The sequence below is a fragment of the Manduca sexta genome, chromosome 28 (assembly GCF_014839805.1).
Source record: "Manduca sexta isolate Smith_Timp_Sample1 chromosome 28, JHU_Msex_v1.0, whole genome shotgun sequence".
Lineage (NCBI taxonomy): Eukaryota > Metazoa > Arthropoda > Insecta > Lepidoptera > Sphingidae > Manduca > Manduca sexta.
In genome coordinates this window covers 893,133-910,583 of record NC_051142.1, presented here as the reverse complement: position 1 = coordinate 910,583, position 17,451 = coordinate 893,133, and the positions used below count along the sequence as shown (strand labels likewise).

The following is a 17,451-nucleotide window of genomic DNA, read 5'->3' as shown; positions in this document are numbered from 1 at the left end:
ATAAAACTGTTTATGACAAAAAAATAAATTTCCGAAGGTTTCACCCTCTGTTATACTTAACTACACTAAGCTGCACAAATATTAACAACATATACATTACAATGTTAAGTAACTTACACGAAATGGCAATGATTATAAATGTGGCCCACATAGAAAATCCTAATATTTATAATAAATTATATTAAAGTTTACAAAATAATGATCGATTTTATATCAAAATATTGTATTAATCGATACTTATTGGATTATCGATCATAAGAATTAAAGGCGTAAGGTTTATAATAATCTTTTGCGATTAGTAAACCTCGATAATTCTTCAGGTTTAGAATAATTAATAGTCTGTTTACATCTCATCGATTGTTTATGTTCTGTGAATAGGTTAGCAATCGTTTTATGAACTAATCGATAACAATATTTTTCGTTTTTAATGTCTATATTTTTGTCTTCTACAGAAACTGTCTATACATCATTATTGTGAAGGCATTATGATTGTAAAATATGCTTTTGGAATACGCCACTTTCATGACTTCATGTATACATTTCTAAAATTGTTACAGAAATATATGTATGTGCCTACAATATAAACGCATGTGGCAGTAAATCGTTGCACTAATACAAATGTGGCAACTCGGGTAATGAATGTCGATGTACTTTTTATAGTTAGTTTTATCGATTAGAGAGCAAAATCGATTTTTAAAATCGGTGAATTGTTAACTTTGCTTCTTATAATTGCAGAAATATTTATTCAGTAAAACAAACTTATAAAAATACTAGGCTGTTCATAAAATGAAATATTTATAACGATTTTATTATAAATGAATTATTGCTTAAATAAAAATACAAAGATTTATAAGTACAAAGATAAATGCACACAGTATATACAGAATTGGCAAACTTTATAGGAAGTATCAATAGGAATTTGAAAATATTTTGATAATTAAAATATGCAAAATATACTAATAATAATGTATGAGAAATTGGCAATATATAATAAATATTACTTCAATATTTTTCTATTAATTACAAGTCCATATTTCCATTACACGTTGTTTATTTAAAATCGATAGCTCAATAACACACTGTAAACTTTGTTTATCAATAAAGAGAGATTGGTTTAGTCACATGGTTCTATTGTATAAAACAAACATTTGTTAGGTTAAAAGCCATGGCATAAGTGATTCTAATTAGACTACGGAAAATATGTACGGGAGTTTCAGAATATTCTTGTGAATAACACTAACATGCTTACAACGAAAAATCTTATCATTGTAGACATTACTAATTGTAATTTTGAGCATTCATTTGTTATCGTAAGAGATGACTACAAAATTAAATTTGTATGTATTGTACATTAAAAAGTGATTTGTAATTTATATAGAAATTTACACGAAGACATTCGGACCAAAACAGTTTATTGCTATTTATGTTATAGCAATTGATTTGCTAAAAAGCCTAGAGAAAGAAATTGTTCTTTATTCTTTGCAGCATAAGACACCTATAGCATATTAATATTTTGGTCCTTCGAACTCTTAATTTCCAATCACGTAAAGCGGATATCAGATACCAGTCCAATTAACTTGTCTTTGTGACAAAAAGTTATTCTTCGCACTACTCTATTTTTCAAGGTTTAATGATCTCCTCTCAACAGTTCCATGAGAAGATTGAAGCTCGGCCCGTCACCATCTTTGCCTTTGTTTGCAGGGTTGAGCATTTCCTTTCCCACTTGCATAAAAAACTGTGAAAAGAAAGTGTTCTTATTAAAATAGAAATTAAGATAGGGTGTTTAAGTTATTCTCATTTTTAATAGCTTCAACTTTGACTGCGATTGTTTAGAACAAATACAATAACGTTTGGATCATGACAAGATATTCCCACCGCCCATAAATACAAAATATCTAGAACAGTCATTAATGCGTTATCGAGTTAGAGCATAAAATGGTTATAATGAGGAAAATATCCCGTAACAATAAACTTTAGGTTCAATATAAATTACAGACAAAGATAACACAATCGAACAAGTGAAAAAGGCTGTCAATATAAGCGTGTATGTGTGGTGTTGTGTGTGGTGTATGGTGTGTTGTGTATGTGTGTGTATGGTGTTGTGTGTGTGTGTGTATGGTGTGTTGTGTATGGTGTATGGTGTGTTGTGTATGGTGTGTTGTGTATGGTGTGTTGTGTATGGTGTGTTGTGTATGGTGTGTGTGTGTGTGTGTGTGTGTGTGTGTTGTGTATGGTGTGTTGTGTATGGTGTGTGGTGTATGGTGTGTTGTGTATGGTGTGGTGTGCGTACCTGGCAGGTGCGCTGCAGCTCGGGTATGCGCAGCAGCAGCTCGCCAACTTAGCGAGGCGTGGCGAGGGCGAGTGCGCGGCGATGTAGGCCTGCAGCGCCGCCAGCGCCATCTCCTGCGACGCGCGCACCTTCTCCGCCTCGCGCAGCTCCGGCGCGTCTGCCGCACACACGTACATTAACTCAGTGTACTCGCAATGTGCCAAAACAACTCGACTCCATGTCGTTATAATGTGATTGGTTGAGAGATTAACACGTGACTGACGCATTGGTGTCTTAATCAATTACAAACATTAAAAATTAAATGACATCGATGTGTGAGGTCGCGTTATTTTTGGACATTCTAAGGGGGCTGTTTTTTCTTTTACTGGCTAATAATATTTTTTAATACATTGTTGGCTTTTATGATATTTACGGCTGACTTTGATAAAAGATCTCAATCGCTATATTAGGATCAATGCCAAGAATAAGCCGATCGATATAAGCAATCTGTGACCATGACGAACAAACTTTATTTTCATCAGATTTGTAGAATACATATTTTACGATATTTCATTTTGCATTGATTTTCATCTAAAAAAAAATCCACTTTCGGCGATTGATCAAACCGATATCAATAACGTAATGTTACCTAAGTTGCTACACTAAGTATTGACTTACGTTAAGACGTATTGACGTCACATTACTTAAAAGCTCGTGCGCGGACTTTACTTAATTGATGTCATAAGTGATATGTGTAGATAATTGTGATCTTATTTAGAATATAGCTTGTTCAGCCGTGAACGTGATCAAAAGTATTCATTAGTTAAATCCAGTTGTAAAAAATGTTTCCAATTTATTAAACCAGTTACCTGATGTGAGCAATACGATGACTTTCAAAGCGACGTATTCGTAGCGATCCACTCGTAATCTCCTCAAATGGTCTGTGAAACTCAACATGCGTTCTATACACGGCGTTAGACCCAACCTAAAACAAATCACACTAATATAAGTACAAAGAAAAAGTATATTTTCAATCGTCCATATTCCAGAAAGAAACAAAACTTTCATAATTCAAATACAGTCGCATTACAATCCATAAATGTAGTAGTATTCTTCAAAACAGGCTATGGAGAAATTAACACTTTGTGATAGGTATAACAAATAATGTCAAGTATATCTTACTTAGCGCTCTGATGTAGCGTGATCCCTCTCACCGCCCACCCTTACTTCCCCAGGAGTACTGACTCCCCGATAACAGCACGACAGCACCAGCAGCTCGCACAACTAAATTGATCCAGTAGGCAGATTTGATCGTCGATCTGCAAATAATAAAAATTTATATTTATGTGGACATCATAACAGATTACAATCAGTATATTCTCAAATACATGTTGAGTTTTTCTGGATTGTAGTTATAACTATGTTGACACATCATTGTTGCTAAATAATAAGAAATATAAAATACTAGCTTTTGCTCGCGACTTCGCCCGCGTTAAGGAGTTTTCCGAGTAAAAAGTCCGGCTATATATTTTCCCGGGATTGTAGCCTACAACCTTCCCAGGGTCTTAAACTATCTCTATCTCCATATCAAATTTCGTTTTGTTATACTACATTTTATGTCACGTCCCGTTCCCGTGGGAACAGGATAAAAAAAGTATCTATGTCCGTCTCCTGGTTTTAAGCTACCTCCTACTAATTTTCAGCCAAATCGGTTCAACCGTTCTTGAGTTATAAATAGTGTAGGTATATAGGAGTTGATTTTTTCTAGACTTCAAATAAAATGAAATAACTATAGCTGATAGCAGACCCGCTTTACCAAACTCAGTTTCGCTTTATATTTACTGTTGACAAAATAAACGATTTCGAGGTCAACCATTAAATCGACAGCTGCAATTAACACTACGCTAACTTCAAAATGTCAACTTTACAGGAGACACGTTTAAAGTGAAAAATAAGATAAAATTTATAGCAAAAAAAAGATTTTGTAAGTTTATAAAAGATAAAGAAATAATAATTTTGTTTTCTAAAAGAAATTAGCCAAAATCGACTTAGCCCAGGCTAATTGCAGCTGCCGATTAATAATGTATGTGAACTGTTCAGTTAAACGTAATTGTTTAATTACATTTACGACACACAACAGAGAATAGCGTGAAAAGTATTTAAAATATGATTGGAGTGAATTGTGCTTGCGTTCTAATAGGTGCTCTTTTACTGCCAAATATTGTAACTGGCGAAAAACCGTTGTTAAAAACGAGGCTGGGGTTAATACAAGGCCTGGAAGCTGACGATGGAGATTATTATATGTTTCTAGGCATTCCTTATGCGAAGATTAATGAATCGAATCTCTTTGGTGTAAGTACATATTTTATAAAGTAAAATTCTCATTAGTTATATCTAATGTGTATTATTAAATTTCAGGAATCTCTCCCGCATCCACCGTTCGATACAATATTTGAAGCCAACGACGATAGCATAATGTGTCCACAAAGAGAAGAATTTAACCAAACAATTCAAGGAACTATCAATTGTCTAACTTTAAACATATACGTGCCTAAAACAGCAAACTCTACACATAAGCTGCCAGTGCTACTTTATGTTTATGGAGGAAATTATATAGTGGGGTTCAATGGCAGATATATGTACGGGCCGAAGTATCTAGTGAGGCATGATATAATTATAGTTGTGTTTAATTATCGTCTTGGTCCTTACGGCTTCTTGTGCCTTGACATACCGGAAGTTCCTGGAAATCAAGGATACAAGGATCAAAAGAACGCATTAAGATGGGTCTATAACTACATTGAAGAATTTGGAGGCGATCGAAATAAAATCACTTTAGACGGTCACAGTTTTGGAGCAATTAGCGTTGATCTGCTTCTGCATTCAATGAATGAAAACGAAAAATTATTCGATAAAGTTATACTACAAAGTGAAGGTTCTTTATCTCCGTATGCAAAATTACAACGGTTACACGAAAAAGTGTGTTAAAATGGCACGACACTTGGGCACTAACACTAATGACGTCCGACAAGCGATAACATTTCTTTCTTCTGTGAATTCAAGTTTAGTAATAGAAGCATCGCTTAAAGTATCTATTGTATACAGCGATTGCATAGAAAAGACGTTTAATAACGCATTTAAATCAATGTCAAACTCTGACTGGAACATAAAAGTGCCTGGAGCGAAAAATGTATCCTTTATGATAGGAAACACTGAAAATGAATTGATTCACGTCTACGGACTCGATATTCCAGAAATTTCCAGAGACTTAGATCAAATATTGCGTTCATCTAAATATTCACCGTTAACAGCGATCGACACTTATGAAATTGCAAAAATAATTCACGGTTTATCTAAAATGAACGGAATGTATAATAGGAAAATCAGAAATAAATTGAGCCAATATGTGGGAAAAATGACATATTTACGCATTTCAAAATTAAATATGTTAAAAATACTTGAGGGGTGGAGCCAGAAATGTTTTTAATTACATGTTCTCGTATGAAGGGCAAAGGAATTTTTTGACAAACAAATTAAACCTTACATTGAACGAAGGTGCCACACACGCAGACGAAATTTCTTATTTATTTGATTTATTTTATATGGTAGAACCGTCTCAAGGTGACAGATTGATTATCGACCGCATGACTACATTGTGGGCTAATTTTGTGAAATATGGGTAAGTTTTATTGTTACCACCAAGTACTTAGGTAATTTTAAATATTCTAAAAAATGAAACTTAAGTGAAACACAACAATATAGTTCAATAATGACCCCAAACAATAAACTATGGGCGTTAAAAGTTATAAATATCGACTAGTAGATATAAAGGTAATAAAATACTTTTATAGGAGTTGCATCCTGCGTCAATTGAAATCGTATTAAATTTTAAACATAATCATTTTATATGTGTTACATTAGAATTATTCAATTACAGAAATCCAACTCCTGTCACGACGGATCTGTTGCCAGTAAAATGGCTCCCTTACACGAAAGAGAAGCAGAACTTTCTGGACATAGATACAAATATGAGTTTAAAGTCGTGGGCATCAAAGGAGTTAATACCTTTTTGGAATTTATTTTACAAATATGGCAGATAACAATTACCGCGTAGACTTATCCAAGGTTAAGGTCAGAGGCCACTATGCCGTCTTCGGGGGCATTTCCGTCCACGGGGGCATGTTCGTCTACGGGTGCATATCCATCGACGGGGACATATCCGTCTTTTTGCAATTACAAGCTTTCTATTCGAAGGTAGAAGTAAGAGAGTCAAAAATTTTCTTACTTCATCTATACGGCTACTAAAACTGCCCTTTGATTCGCCCCTATAAACGGAATAGGGCTCTCTGACCTTACAAATTATTTTAAATAAAATATGTAAGGTCAACTTTATTTTTTCTGTCCTTATAGCCTTATACCACTTTAATTTGGGGTTGGGTCCACAAGTTACAAGATTTTCTGCATTGTACCGATTTTGTAAATACAACTTTTGTTACTCTTATATAAAATAAAAGATTGGATTTGCTCTGCGCCATCATTCTGGGAAATAAGTGGTTATGTCTAAAGCCCAGTGATTGCGCTGACTATAACGACTCAAAGTTCAAATCTGGATATATTAACACATATCATATATATAATCACTACCTGCACCTTTACTGTTTAATCACTCAGACGAAAACCACAAAGAAGCACAGTTAAAAAATATTTTTGTAATTCGGTATGAATTCATTTGTTACATGATAATAAAATATATTTTCATGTACTAGGTTCTTAAAGGAAAATAATAAAATATATTTTCATGTACTAGGTTCTTCTTGGAAAGCACCTGTGAAATCATATGACAAGGGTGTTGCAAACTAGACTAGTATTGTGTCAATTCGTTACACTTCTCTCGATACAATTACTGTATAAAGTGTACACCAGTACCTATTTTATTTATACAAGTGGCATTCGTCACAAAGTCCAGGTGACAAACAAAACTTAAGTACTATTTCGAAATTAACTTCGGATAATCATGACGTGCATGAGAAAATATTTTTACCTTTTGCTGGCAGCAGTGGTATTGTCTGGAACACTAATTGGGTTAGTTATAAATAGTGTTATAAAGTGGAATTCAGTCGATCCTGTCATAAGAACTAAGTTGGGTAATATAAGAGGTTTAAAAGCTGGTAATGGTGACTATTCTATGTATTTGGGCGTGCCTTATGCGACGGTGGACATGAAAAACCCTTTTGGTGTAAGTACAATATTATAAAATTTTATATGAAAGACATTTCTGTTTAAAAATATGATGCCAAATCAGTGTGTATAATAATCGATCGCAGTGGATTAAACCTTTCCCACAGAAAACACACACTTTCGTCATAAGAAGGCAAAGTGGAAACACTGAGGTTAACGACATTGCCTAAAATATCTATCTCTTGTACCAACACCTATACATATATTTGATAGTTTGATTACTTTGTTACTATTGACCTTCTACTTTCAAAATAATAATGCTCGTCATAAAAATTCATTTTGCAGCGGTCCATTCCATTCCCTAAATTTGAAGGAGTGTTCGACGCCAACGACGATAGCGTGATGTGCCCGCAAATAGAAGATTACAACCACACACTAACTGGATCGCTGGATTGCCTTTATTTAAACATCTACGTACCAAACGTGGCGTCAATACAAAATCCTCTGCCCGTACTAATCTATATCCCGGGCGGACGTAATGAGGTTGGTTTTCCAGGAAGACATATTTTTGGACCCACATTTTTAATGAAACAAGATATAATACTCATAATAATAAGTTTTCGTTTAGGTCCGTATGGATTTATGTGTCTTAATACGCCAGAAATACCGGGTAATCAAGGTCCCAAAGATCAACTTTTAGCGCTCAAGTGGATAAGTGAAAATATAGACGCGTTTGGTGGAGATCCGCAAAGAATAACATTAGCTGGCGCTAGCGTTGGCGGATTACATGCAACTTTACATTTCATGCGCACAAAGTATCCGCTGTTTCAACAAATCATCCTCCAAAGCGGTACAAGGGCGTATCCACTAATAATGACAAATTCAAACGTCACTGTACCCCACAGAATAGCTGAGGAACTTGGACTCAAAACAGACAATACGAGTGAGGCAATTAAATTCTTAACTATTCAAGATCCCTTAGCAGTTATAAAAGCATCGAGTAAATTGAATATACGTTATAAAGTATGTATAGAGAAAGAATTCGATAATGTCGAAAATTTTATTACAAGGCACATGGCACATATCACTGATATACCAAGTATCAGAAAGATGCCCATGTTAATAGCACATTCTAACAATGAACTACTGCATCATTACGCGTCAATAGATTTCGATAAAGCAAACAAAAATATAATCAAAAATATATTGGACGCTTTATTTGACTTTGGCGAGGAACGGTTTGAAAGAATAGAAGACCAGGTTAAACATTTTTACATAGGTGACGAGGAAGTGAGTAATAAAGTTAAACAAAAAATAATTGACTTCGCTTCGGACACGGTACATAACTACCCAGTAAAGATAAACATTGAAAAGTTTATTAAAAACAACGTAAAAGAAGTTGTACTACTATGTATTTTCGTATTTTGGAGAAAGAAACTTTATTAGACAAATATATGGAGTGAACGACTCATTTCAAGGAGCTGCTCATCTTGACGACCAAGGATATCTGTTCGACACGGTACCTATTAAAGACAAACATTCACCAAATGACCAACTCATGATAGATCGTGTAACCACTACGTGGGCCAACTTTGTTAAGTATGGGTGTGTATTTAGATCAAAATGTTTTACAAGTTGTAACATATGTATAAATCATTGGTTCACTATTATAGGGTGTTATATTCATTTTTGATTATGTTGGAAAAATGAGATTTATTATTTTTATGTTGGTAAAAATTTTAAAAATCTAATTTATGGTTCCTGTACGGTGCAACCGTACATTTCCTTAGGTCAGCATTTATTCGCTACGCGTGCATCCCAATTACTTCAATAAAAAGCAAATGAATTTCATATCACAGCACAGTACATTTAAGCTATAAGAGCAAAGTTCATACTTGACCACGAAAGGCAGAGTTAACATTCAGCCTACAAAGGCCGCACGCGCGCTAACTTTTCATATCATCAAACTATCAAGTTTATCATCAAGTTCATTTCATCAAGGCTTTACACAATGCAAGTTTTATAAAATTTACAGTATTACAAGTATCATATAAATACTGTACGAGTTACCAAGGAACCGTACATTATTTTTTGTCTTTGAATCGCATTATGTTTTGGTCCTTCGAGTATAATTCAACAAAAAAGTGTTAATGCGACGTACTGTACGCGTGAACTTTGTTGTGTATCTCGAGTAAAATAGCAATTATCGGACACAATCAGTGACTATCAGAGTGTGTGACTGTTATCAAGAGCTGACCAGCAGTCACCAAGGACATCGGCAGCCTTTTTTGTTCTTTCGGAATTACTGGATTTTTTTACTGAGAAAGACATAGAATCATAAGACATTATAATTCATTTGTACAAAAATATAATATACAACCACGTAAAAGTGAACCAGTCAAATGTTGCACACGAACACTTCGTTTTTCAAAGTGATCTACAAAGAGGGTCCTACATATTGTATTTTGGCAACGGACTAACCGGGAATAGAAAAAATATAGATTATGATACGTTTATGAACTATATATGTATACACGACAGCGCAGTATTATGCTGAGTGGCCACCGACCTGCCACGACCACGGCATGCAGCATCACATTACATATTATCTTCTTACATAAAATTATTTAGTACTTTTATGTTTATAATTTTAGAGTGTACTTTATTTTTTTTTTACTTCTGTATATTTATTGTATCTGTCACTAATAAAATATTTTTCTTGCTTCCTTTATCCTTTATTTCAAATATAAGCTAAACTTATTTTTTTATTTTCAGAGACCCACAACCGACAACATCTGAATTACTGCCACTGGAATGGAAACCGGTTACAAAAGATTCGCTTTTTTATTATAATCTTAGTTTAAATTTGAGCACTGGGATCCAACCGTTCCCGAAAAGGATGGCTTTCTGGGACTTGATATACAAATTGTATGGCAAATACGAAAGGTTACCGACAACCCATTAAAAGCATTGAAATAAAACTATTTTTCGGATTTTATCGTAGTTTTTATATTATGATTTTCTCTCGACGGTTCAAAGACTTTCATTCCTGGTCTTCATAGTCACGGGGGGACTGAGGTGTTGGTCGTCCGAAATGTCAAAGTTACAATATTTACCTAGTATCTACATTTTATAATTAAGTATACATCATCATCATCATCATCATCATCATCATCATCAGCCTATATCTTTGTCCACTGCTGGACATAGGCCTCCTCCAATATACGCCATTTTACCCTGTCTTCGGCCTGTCGCATCCAGTTCTTACCAGCGACCTTTCGCAGATCGTCACTCCACCTAGCTGGAGGGCGTCCTACACTACGTTTGCTGAGCCGTGGTCTCCACTCAAGAACTCGTTTACCCCATCGGTTATCGGTTCTTCGACAGATATGCCCTGCCCACTGCCACTTCAGTTTGCTAATCCTGTGTGCTATGTCGGTGACATTGGTTCTCTGACGAATGACCTCGTTACGAAGTTTATCCTTCAGAGAAACTCCGAGCATAGCACGTTCCATAGCTCGCTGAGCGACTTTGAGCTGGTGGACCAGCCGTACTGTGAGCGTCCACGTCTCGGCACCGTAGGTCATGACAGGTAGGACGCACTGGTTGAAAACCTTCGTTTTCAGACATTGTGGTAGAAGTGACGAGAAAACCCGACGCAGTTTGCCAAATGCGGCCCAGCCCAGCTGGATTCTCTTTTTAACCTCCCTCTCAAGGCTGTTTTCTTCCTAATTGCAGAATCTGCCCAAGGTAGGTGTATTCCGAAACAACTTCGAGAAGGTGGCCATTGACAACGATAGGTCTTGGGTCTAGGTGGTCATTGATCATAAGTTTTGTCTTATCCAGATTCATTGTTAGACCTATTCGCTGTGAGGCCGAAGCTAGGCTGTTTAGCATTTGTTGCAGTTCCTCCAGTGTTTCTGCAATTATCACTATGTCGTCTGCGAATCGCAAATGCGAGATGTACTCACCATTTATGTTAATGCCCATACCTTTCCAGTCCAGTCTTGAACAAATCCTCCAGTGCGCTTGTGAACAGTTTTGGGGAAATAACATCCCCCTGTCTCACCCCTCTGCGCAGCTGAATGGGTCCCGACTGCTGGTTCTGTACTTGGACACACATAGTGGCAGATTTATATAGACATCTCAGCACTTCGACATAGCGATAATCTACTTGACAACGCTGTAAGGATTCCAGGACAGCCCAGGTTTCGACAGAGTCGAAGGCCTTCTCATAGTCCACAAATGCCAAACACAGGGGCCGATTATACTCCTCGGATTTCTGTATAATCTGCCTCACTGTGTGTATGTGGTCTATGGTACTGTATCCTCCGCGAAACCCAGCCTGCTCCGGGGGCTGAAGCTCGTCGAGTCTCCTAGCGAGGCGATTCGTGATAACCCTGGAGAACAACTTATAGACGTGGCTAAGGAGTGAGATGGGCCTATAATTCTTTAGAAGGGTTTTATCCCCCTCTTAAAGAAAAAGAAACCACCAGACTCCTACTCCACGCCTTTGGAGTTCTCCCACAGTGTAGAACGGTGTTAAACAGCTTTTGTAGCTTCTGTATGACAGGAAGGCCACCTGCCTGCAGGAGCTCCGAAGTAACTCCGTCCTCACCGGGGGCTTTTCCATTTTTAAGTTGTCTCAGAGCCAACACGATCTCGCCTTGGTCGATTTCTGGCAGATCGTCGCTGTAGTGGCGCGTCAGGGTGGCTCTGGGATCATGGTCGACATGCCGTGGATAAGGAGCATGTGCAGCGTATAATCGACCATAAAGTCCTCAATCTCGGCAAAAATCTCCGACTGTGACGAAACGGTTTTGCCCTTTTGTGTCGTTAACTTCGTCAGGTGGCTCCTTCCAAGCTGCTGAGCAAATACCTTAGACCCTCGGTTTCGCTCTATCGCTTCTTCAATGAGGCGTGTATTGAAGCTCCGAAGGTCTCGGCGTATCATTTTGCTATGCGCCTGTTAAGGTCTGACCTCTCTGACGAAGTAACTTGGGTGCTTTCGCGTCTATTTGCCATAAGCCGTAGAGTCTCATCCGAGAGTTAGGACTTTCTGCCTCTACGCTGCATTTTACAGATTTTGATGCCCTCTCCCTTAAGCGCATCAACCAGATTGTGTAGGATCTCGTCAATATCTTCAGAGGGTGCCAATGCAGCGAATCTATTTCCGAGCATTCTCTGGAACTTTTCGGAACCCGCCATGATTTGGAGTGGATTAGGTCGGAGCGTGGACTTCATGAGACGGCTTCTTTCAAGCTTAATATCGATATTCAGAGAGCCTCGTACAAGTCGGTGATCGGATCCGGTATTAAACCTATTGATCACTGAGACATCTCTGAATATGTGCTTTTTGTCCGTCATGATGAAGTCGATCTCGTTCTTTGTCACAGTATCCGGACTTCGCCACGTCCACTTCCTCTGGGGTCCCTTTTTGAAGAATGAATTCATCAAAAAGAGCCCCTCATTAAGTATACAAATAATACGTAAAAAAACAGTAATTGAAGCAATTTCTCCAGTCTCCAAAGAATTCGTATCGCTGTGAAAAAGGGTAATTTGATGTACGTTTGTCCGGAACCTCAACATATATTCAAATAAACTGGACAAAATGTACATGAACGATGTCAGTATATCCTGTGCCGAATTTGTAAATCTAGCTTTTGTTAGACTTATAAAAAGTACTTGATAAAAACATCCAGGGAAAATTGGGTTTGCTCTGCGCCATCATCCTGGAAAATAAGTGGTTATATCTAAAGCCCAGTGATTACGCTGACTATAACGACTCAAAGTTCAAATCTGGATATATTAACACATATCATATATATAATCACTACCTGCACCTTTACTGTTTACTCACTCAGACAAGCACCACAAAGAACCACAGTTAAAAAAAATGTAATGTCGTATGATATGCATATTTTTGTGTACAAAGTTTTTAAAGCATAAGGCAGATGCCTTGTGGATTTACAGATTGTAAATCCACATAAAATGGGTGTTGTTCACTAGGCTAGTTTTGTATTAATTTGTTTCACACTTTTTAACCGATTTCAAACAAAGGAGGATGTTATTAATTTAACGTGTATTTTTTATGTTTTTTACCTCAGAACTCAATCATTTATAAACAGATTTGAAAAATTCTTTTTTTTATTAGAAAGAATATATCTCCACATTGGTCCCATGATTTTTTTTAAATCGCTTCAGTAGTTTGTTCTAAAACTAAAACAACTAGAATAATTATATCGTCCAAATAAATGAAAATGCGAATTTTTCTTTTCTTGTGACGTTTTTAATTATGTTTTTGTTTTGAGTTAGGTTAAGTCTACTTCTTAAATACATAGAAATTTATATATAGCATCACACCTTTTCTTCTTCTCAGTGGTAGGCAGAGGTGTAACACGTCATCGCGATTGTCGTACCGCGTGCACAACATAACTTCGCAATCGAAGTACGCTATTCGTTACAAACAAACAAAATAAAAAACAAAAAATTAAACCACGTTCAAAAACAAAAAATAATTTAACATTACCTTTATATTACTATCCAATTTAAGAGTCGGTGCCTAATTAAAAATGTTAGAAGAATACATTAACAAACATACAAAAACAATATTTACTTTTAATTAGGCATGTCGAAAAAATACCACATTGGAAACCGCTATAAAGGTATTATTTAATATTTTTCTGTTTTTAATGGTTTTCTCTACACAATTACCTTGTTGAGTGCAAACTAGCATTTTATTTATACAAGTGGCTTTCGTCATAAAGTCCAAATGACAGCCAAAACCGAAGTAATATTCCAAAATTGACAAAAGTTAATCATGACGTGTAAGAGAAAGTATTTGTACCTGTTGCTGGCAGCAGTTGTATTGTTTGGAACACTAATTGGATTAATTATCAATAGTGTTATAAAATGGAATTCAGGCAATCCTGTCATAAGAACTAAGTTGGGTAATATAAGAGGTTTAAAGGCTGGAAATGATGACTATTCTATGTATTTGGGCGTGCCTTATGCGACGGTGGACAATGAAAACCCTTTTGGTGTAAGTACAATATCATATCTTTCTATTAAAGATTTTGTTGCATTAAAAAAATTGGGTCAAATCAGGCTGTATGGTAATCGATCCGGGTTGATGTAACCCCTTCCCACAGAAAACTGACGCAAAGTGAAAACATTGAAATTCAATAACTGCCTAAAATATCTATCTCTTGTCCCAAAACCTGTACATTTATTTGATTACTTCATCACTTGTCACTACTGACCTTCTACTTTCAAAATAATAATGCTCGTCATAAAAATTCATTTTGCAGCGGTCCATTCCATTCCATAAATTTGAAGGAGTGTTCGACGCCAACGATGATAGCGTGATGTGCCCGCAAATAGAAGATTACAACCACACACAAACTGGATCGCTGGATTGCCTTTATTTAAACATCTACGTACCAAACGTGGCCTCAGTACAAAATCCTCTGCCCGTACTAATCTATATCCCGGGCGGACGTAATGAGGTTGGTTTTCCAGGAAGACATATTTTTGGACCCACATTTTTAATGAAACAAGATATAATACTCATAATAATAAGTTTTCGTTTAGGTCCGTATGGATTTATGTGTCTCGATACGCCAGAAATACCGGGTAATCAAGGGCTCAAAGATCAACTTCTAGCACTCCAGTGGGTAAGTGAAAATATAGACGCGTTTGGTGGGGATCCGCAAAGAATAACATTAGCCGGCGCTAGTGCTGGTGGATTACACGCGTCTTTACATTTCATGCGCACAAAGTATCCCCTGTTTCAACAAATCATCCTTCAAGGCGGCTTAATGGCGTACCCACTAATAATGGGCAATTCAGATGTCACTGTACCCCACAGAATAGCTGAGGAACTTGGACTCAAAACAGACAATACAAGTGAAGCAATTACATTTCTAACTACTCAAGATCCCTTAGCAGTTATTAAAGCATCGAGTAAATTAAATATACGTTATAAAGTATGTATAGAGAAAGAATTCGATAATGTCGAAAATTTTATTACAAGGCACATGGCACATATCACTGATATACCAAGTATCAGAAAGATGCCCATGTTAATAGCACAATCGAACAATGAACTACTGCATAAATACGGTTCAATAGATTTCGATAACGCAAACAAAAACATATTCAAAAATATATTGGACGCTTTATTTAACTTTGACAAGGAACGGCTTGAAAGAATAGAAGATCAGGTCAGACATTTTTACATAGGTGACAAGGAAGTGAGTAATAAAGTTAAACAAAAAATAATCGACTTCGCATCGGACACGGTACACACATATCCAACAAAGATAAACATTGAAAGGTTTATTAAAAACAACGTAAAGAAGTTGTACTACTATGTGTTTTCGTATTTTGGAGAAAGAAACTTTATTAGACAAATATATGCAGTGAACGAATCATTTCAAGGAGCTGCTCATGTTGACGACCAAGGATATCTGTTCGACACGGTACCTATTAAAGACAAACATTCACCAAATGACCAACTCATAATAGATCGTGTAACCACAATGTGGGCCAACTTTGTTAAATATGGGTGTGTATTTAGTCCAAATTATTTTACAAGTTATAAGATAATTTATAAATCCCTATTTCACTATTACAAGACGTTATGTTAATTTTACTTGTGTTTGAAAAATGAGATATACTTAAAAGTTGCTTAAAATTAGAAAAGACGTAAATTTATGGTTCTTCCTTTTTGTATCTTTCGGGATAATTGGAATTTTTTACTGAAAAAGACATAGAATCATAAGACATTATAATTCATTTGTACAAATAATATAACATAGAACTACGTAATAGCGTGCCAACGAAATTTTCACACAAACACTTCCTTTTCAAAGTGATCTACAAAGAGGGTCCTACAATCTAATTCTATGTAAGCAAAGGATTAATCCTGAATGGAAAAAATATAGATTATGATACGTTTATGAACTATATATACACGGCAGCGCAGTATTACGCTGAGTGGCCACCGACCTGCCACGACCACGGCATGCAGCATCACATTGTATATTATCTTCTTACTTAAAATAATCTAGTACTTTTATGTTTATAATTTTAAGTGTACTTAATTTTTTATTTTATATTTCTGTATGTTTTTTGTGTCCGTCACTAATAAAATATTTGTCTTGCTTCCTTCTTCCTTTCTTTGAAATATCAGTTAAACTTATTTTTTTTATTTTCAGAGACCCACAACCGAAAACATCTGAATTACTGCCACTGGAATGGAAACCGGTTACAAAAGATTCGCTTTTTTATTATAATCTCGGTTTAAATGTGAGCACTGGGATCCAACCGTTCCCGAAAAGGATGGCTTTCTGGGACTTGATATACAAATTGTACGGCAAATACGAAAGGTTACCGACAACCCATTAAAAGCATTGAAATAAAATTATTTTTCGGATTTTATCTCTGTTTTTATATTATGGTTTTCTCCCGACGTTTCGAAAACTTTGCAGCCTTTCTGGTCACGACGGGGATTGAGGTGTTGGACATCCAAAAAGTCAAAGTTACAATATCTACCTAGTATTATTTTACAAGTATACAAATAAGACGTTCAAAACAGCAATTGAAGCTACCAAAAATGTATTTGTACAGTTGACAAATAATTTGTGATTAATACGTTTTATCATGACATAATGAATAGTCTGACACTAGAACAACGCTTGCAAATTGTGCAAATTCGTATTCAAAATAAATGATCAGCTCGCCATACTTAAGTGCGCTACGTCCATTTAACATTTTTCCATCCGCTCTCGACACACTCTTATTAATAACGATCCACAAAGGCGCTATATAGTTCGCACAGAAGAAATTATTGCTCTTATGTAACGTAGCTTTGAAGAGGAGCCGTATGAGACGATTCGACAACGTGTACAGCAATTGGAACTGTGGAAATCGACTTTACGAAAAGATGTTATCTGTCTACTGATAACGCCGACTACAATGACTTTCAAAGTTCAAATCGGGCA

The 17,451-nt window shown here is 36.1% G+C and overlaps 3 protein-coding genes across 4 annotated transcripts in view; 2 read left to right on the top strand and 1 right to left on the bottom strand.

Moving 5' to 3' along the window:
* Nucleotides 1-2,394: 2,394 nt before the first annotated feature.
* The window catches only part of LOC115452202 (nuclear hormone receptor FTZ-F1 beta-like), a 68,106-nt gene continuing 53,049 nt past the window's right edge, over nucleotides 2,395-17,451 (bottom strand). The window contains exons 14-16 of the mRNA XM_037444667.1: nucleotides 3,452-3,588; nucleotides 3,139-3,254; nucleotides 2,395-2,447 (exon numbers count right to left, since the gene is read on the bottom strand). Of these exons, the coding sequence (XP_037300564.1) occupies nucleotides 3,493-3,588 (96 nt within the window). The 3' untranslated portion in view covers nucleotides 2,395-2,447; nucleotides 3,139-3,254; nucleotides 3,452-3,492. The remainder of the gene's footprint in view (nucleotides 2,448-3,138; nucleotides 3,255-3,451; nucleotides 3,589-17,451) is intronic.
* On the top strand, nucleotides 7,059-10,442 carry LOC115452765 (acetylcholinesterase). Of its 2 annotated transcripts, XM_037444672.1 has the most exons (3): nucleotides 7,059-7,502; nucleotides 7,790-7,987; nucleotides 10,220-10,442. In XM_037444672.1, the coding sequence occupies exons 1-3, from the start codon at nucleotides 7,281-7,283 to the stop codon at nucleotides 10,241-10,243; spliced, it is 444 nt and encodes a 147-aa protein (XP_037300569.1). In that variant the 5' UTR covers nucleotides 7,059-7,280; the 3' UTR covers nucleotides 10,244-10,442. The 2 variants fall into 2 exon arrangements, 1 of the variants encoding a protein (XP_037300569.1); XR_005113325.1 differs by lacking the exons at nucleotides 7,059-7,502; nucleotides 7,790-7,987 and adding an exon at nucleotides 8,843-9,049.
* On the top strand, nucleotides 13,560-16,888 carry LOC115452201 (esterase FE4-like). The gene is made up of 3 exons (XM_037444669.1): nucleotides 13,560-14,486; nucleotides 14,755-16,013; nucleotides 16,666-16,888. Exons 1-3 carry the CDS (start codon nucleotides 14,265-14,267, stop codon nucleotides 16,853-16,855), a joined length of 1,671 nt encoding a protein of 556 aa, XP_037300566.1. The 5' UTR covers nucleotides 13,560-14,264; the 3' UTR covers nucleotides 16,856-16,888.

Excerpts from the sequence above, each read along its gene's own strand:
- LOC115452765 (XM_037444672.1), top strand. The coding sequence starts at position 7,281 with ATGACGTGCATGAGAAAATATTTTTACCTTTTGCTGGCAGCAGTGGTA. Across the intron at positions 7,503-7,789 it reads ACATGAAAAACCCTTTTGGT|CGGTCCATTCCATTCCCTAA; the intron begins GTAAGTACAATA and ends TTCATTTTGCAG. Across the intron at positions 7,988-10,219 it reads TCCCGGGCGGACGTAATGAG|AGACCCACAACCGACAACAT; the intron begins GTTGGTTTTCCA and ends TTTTATTTTCAG.
- LOC115452201 (XM_037444669.1), top strand. The coding sequence starts at position 14,265 with ATGACGTGTAAGAGAAAGTATTTGTACCTGTTGCTGGCAGCAGTTGTA. Across the intron at positions 14,487-14,754 it reads ACAATGAAAACCCTTTTGGT|CGGTCCATTCCATTCCATAA; the intron begins GTAAGTACAATA and ends TTCATTTTGCAG. Across the intron at positions 16,014-16,665 it reads GCCAACTTTGTTAAATATGG|AGACCCACAACCGAAAACAT; the intron begins GTGTGTATTTAG and ends TTTTATTTTCAG.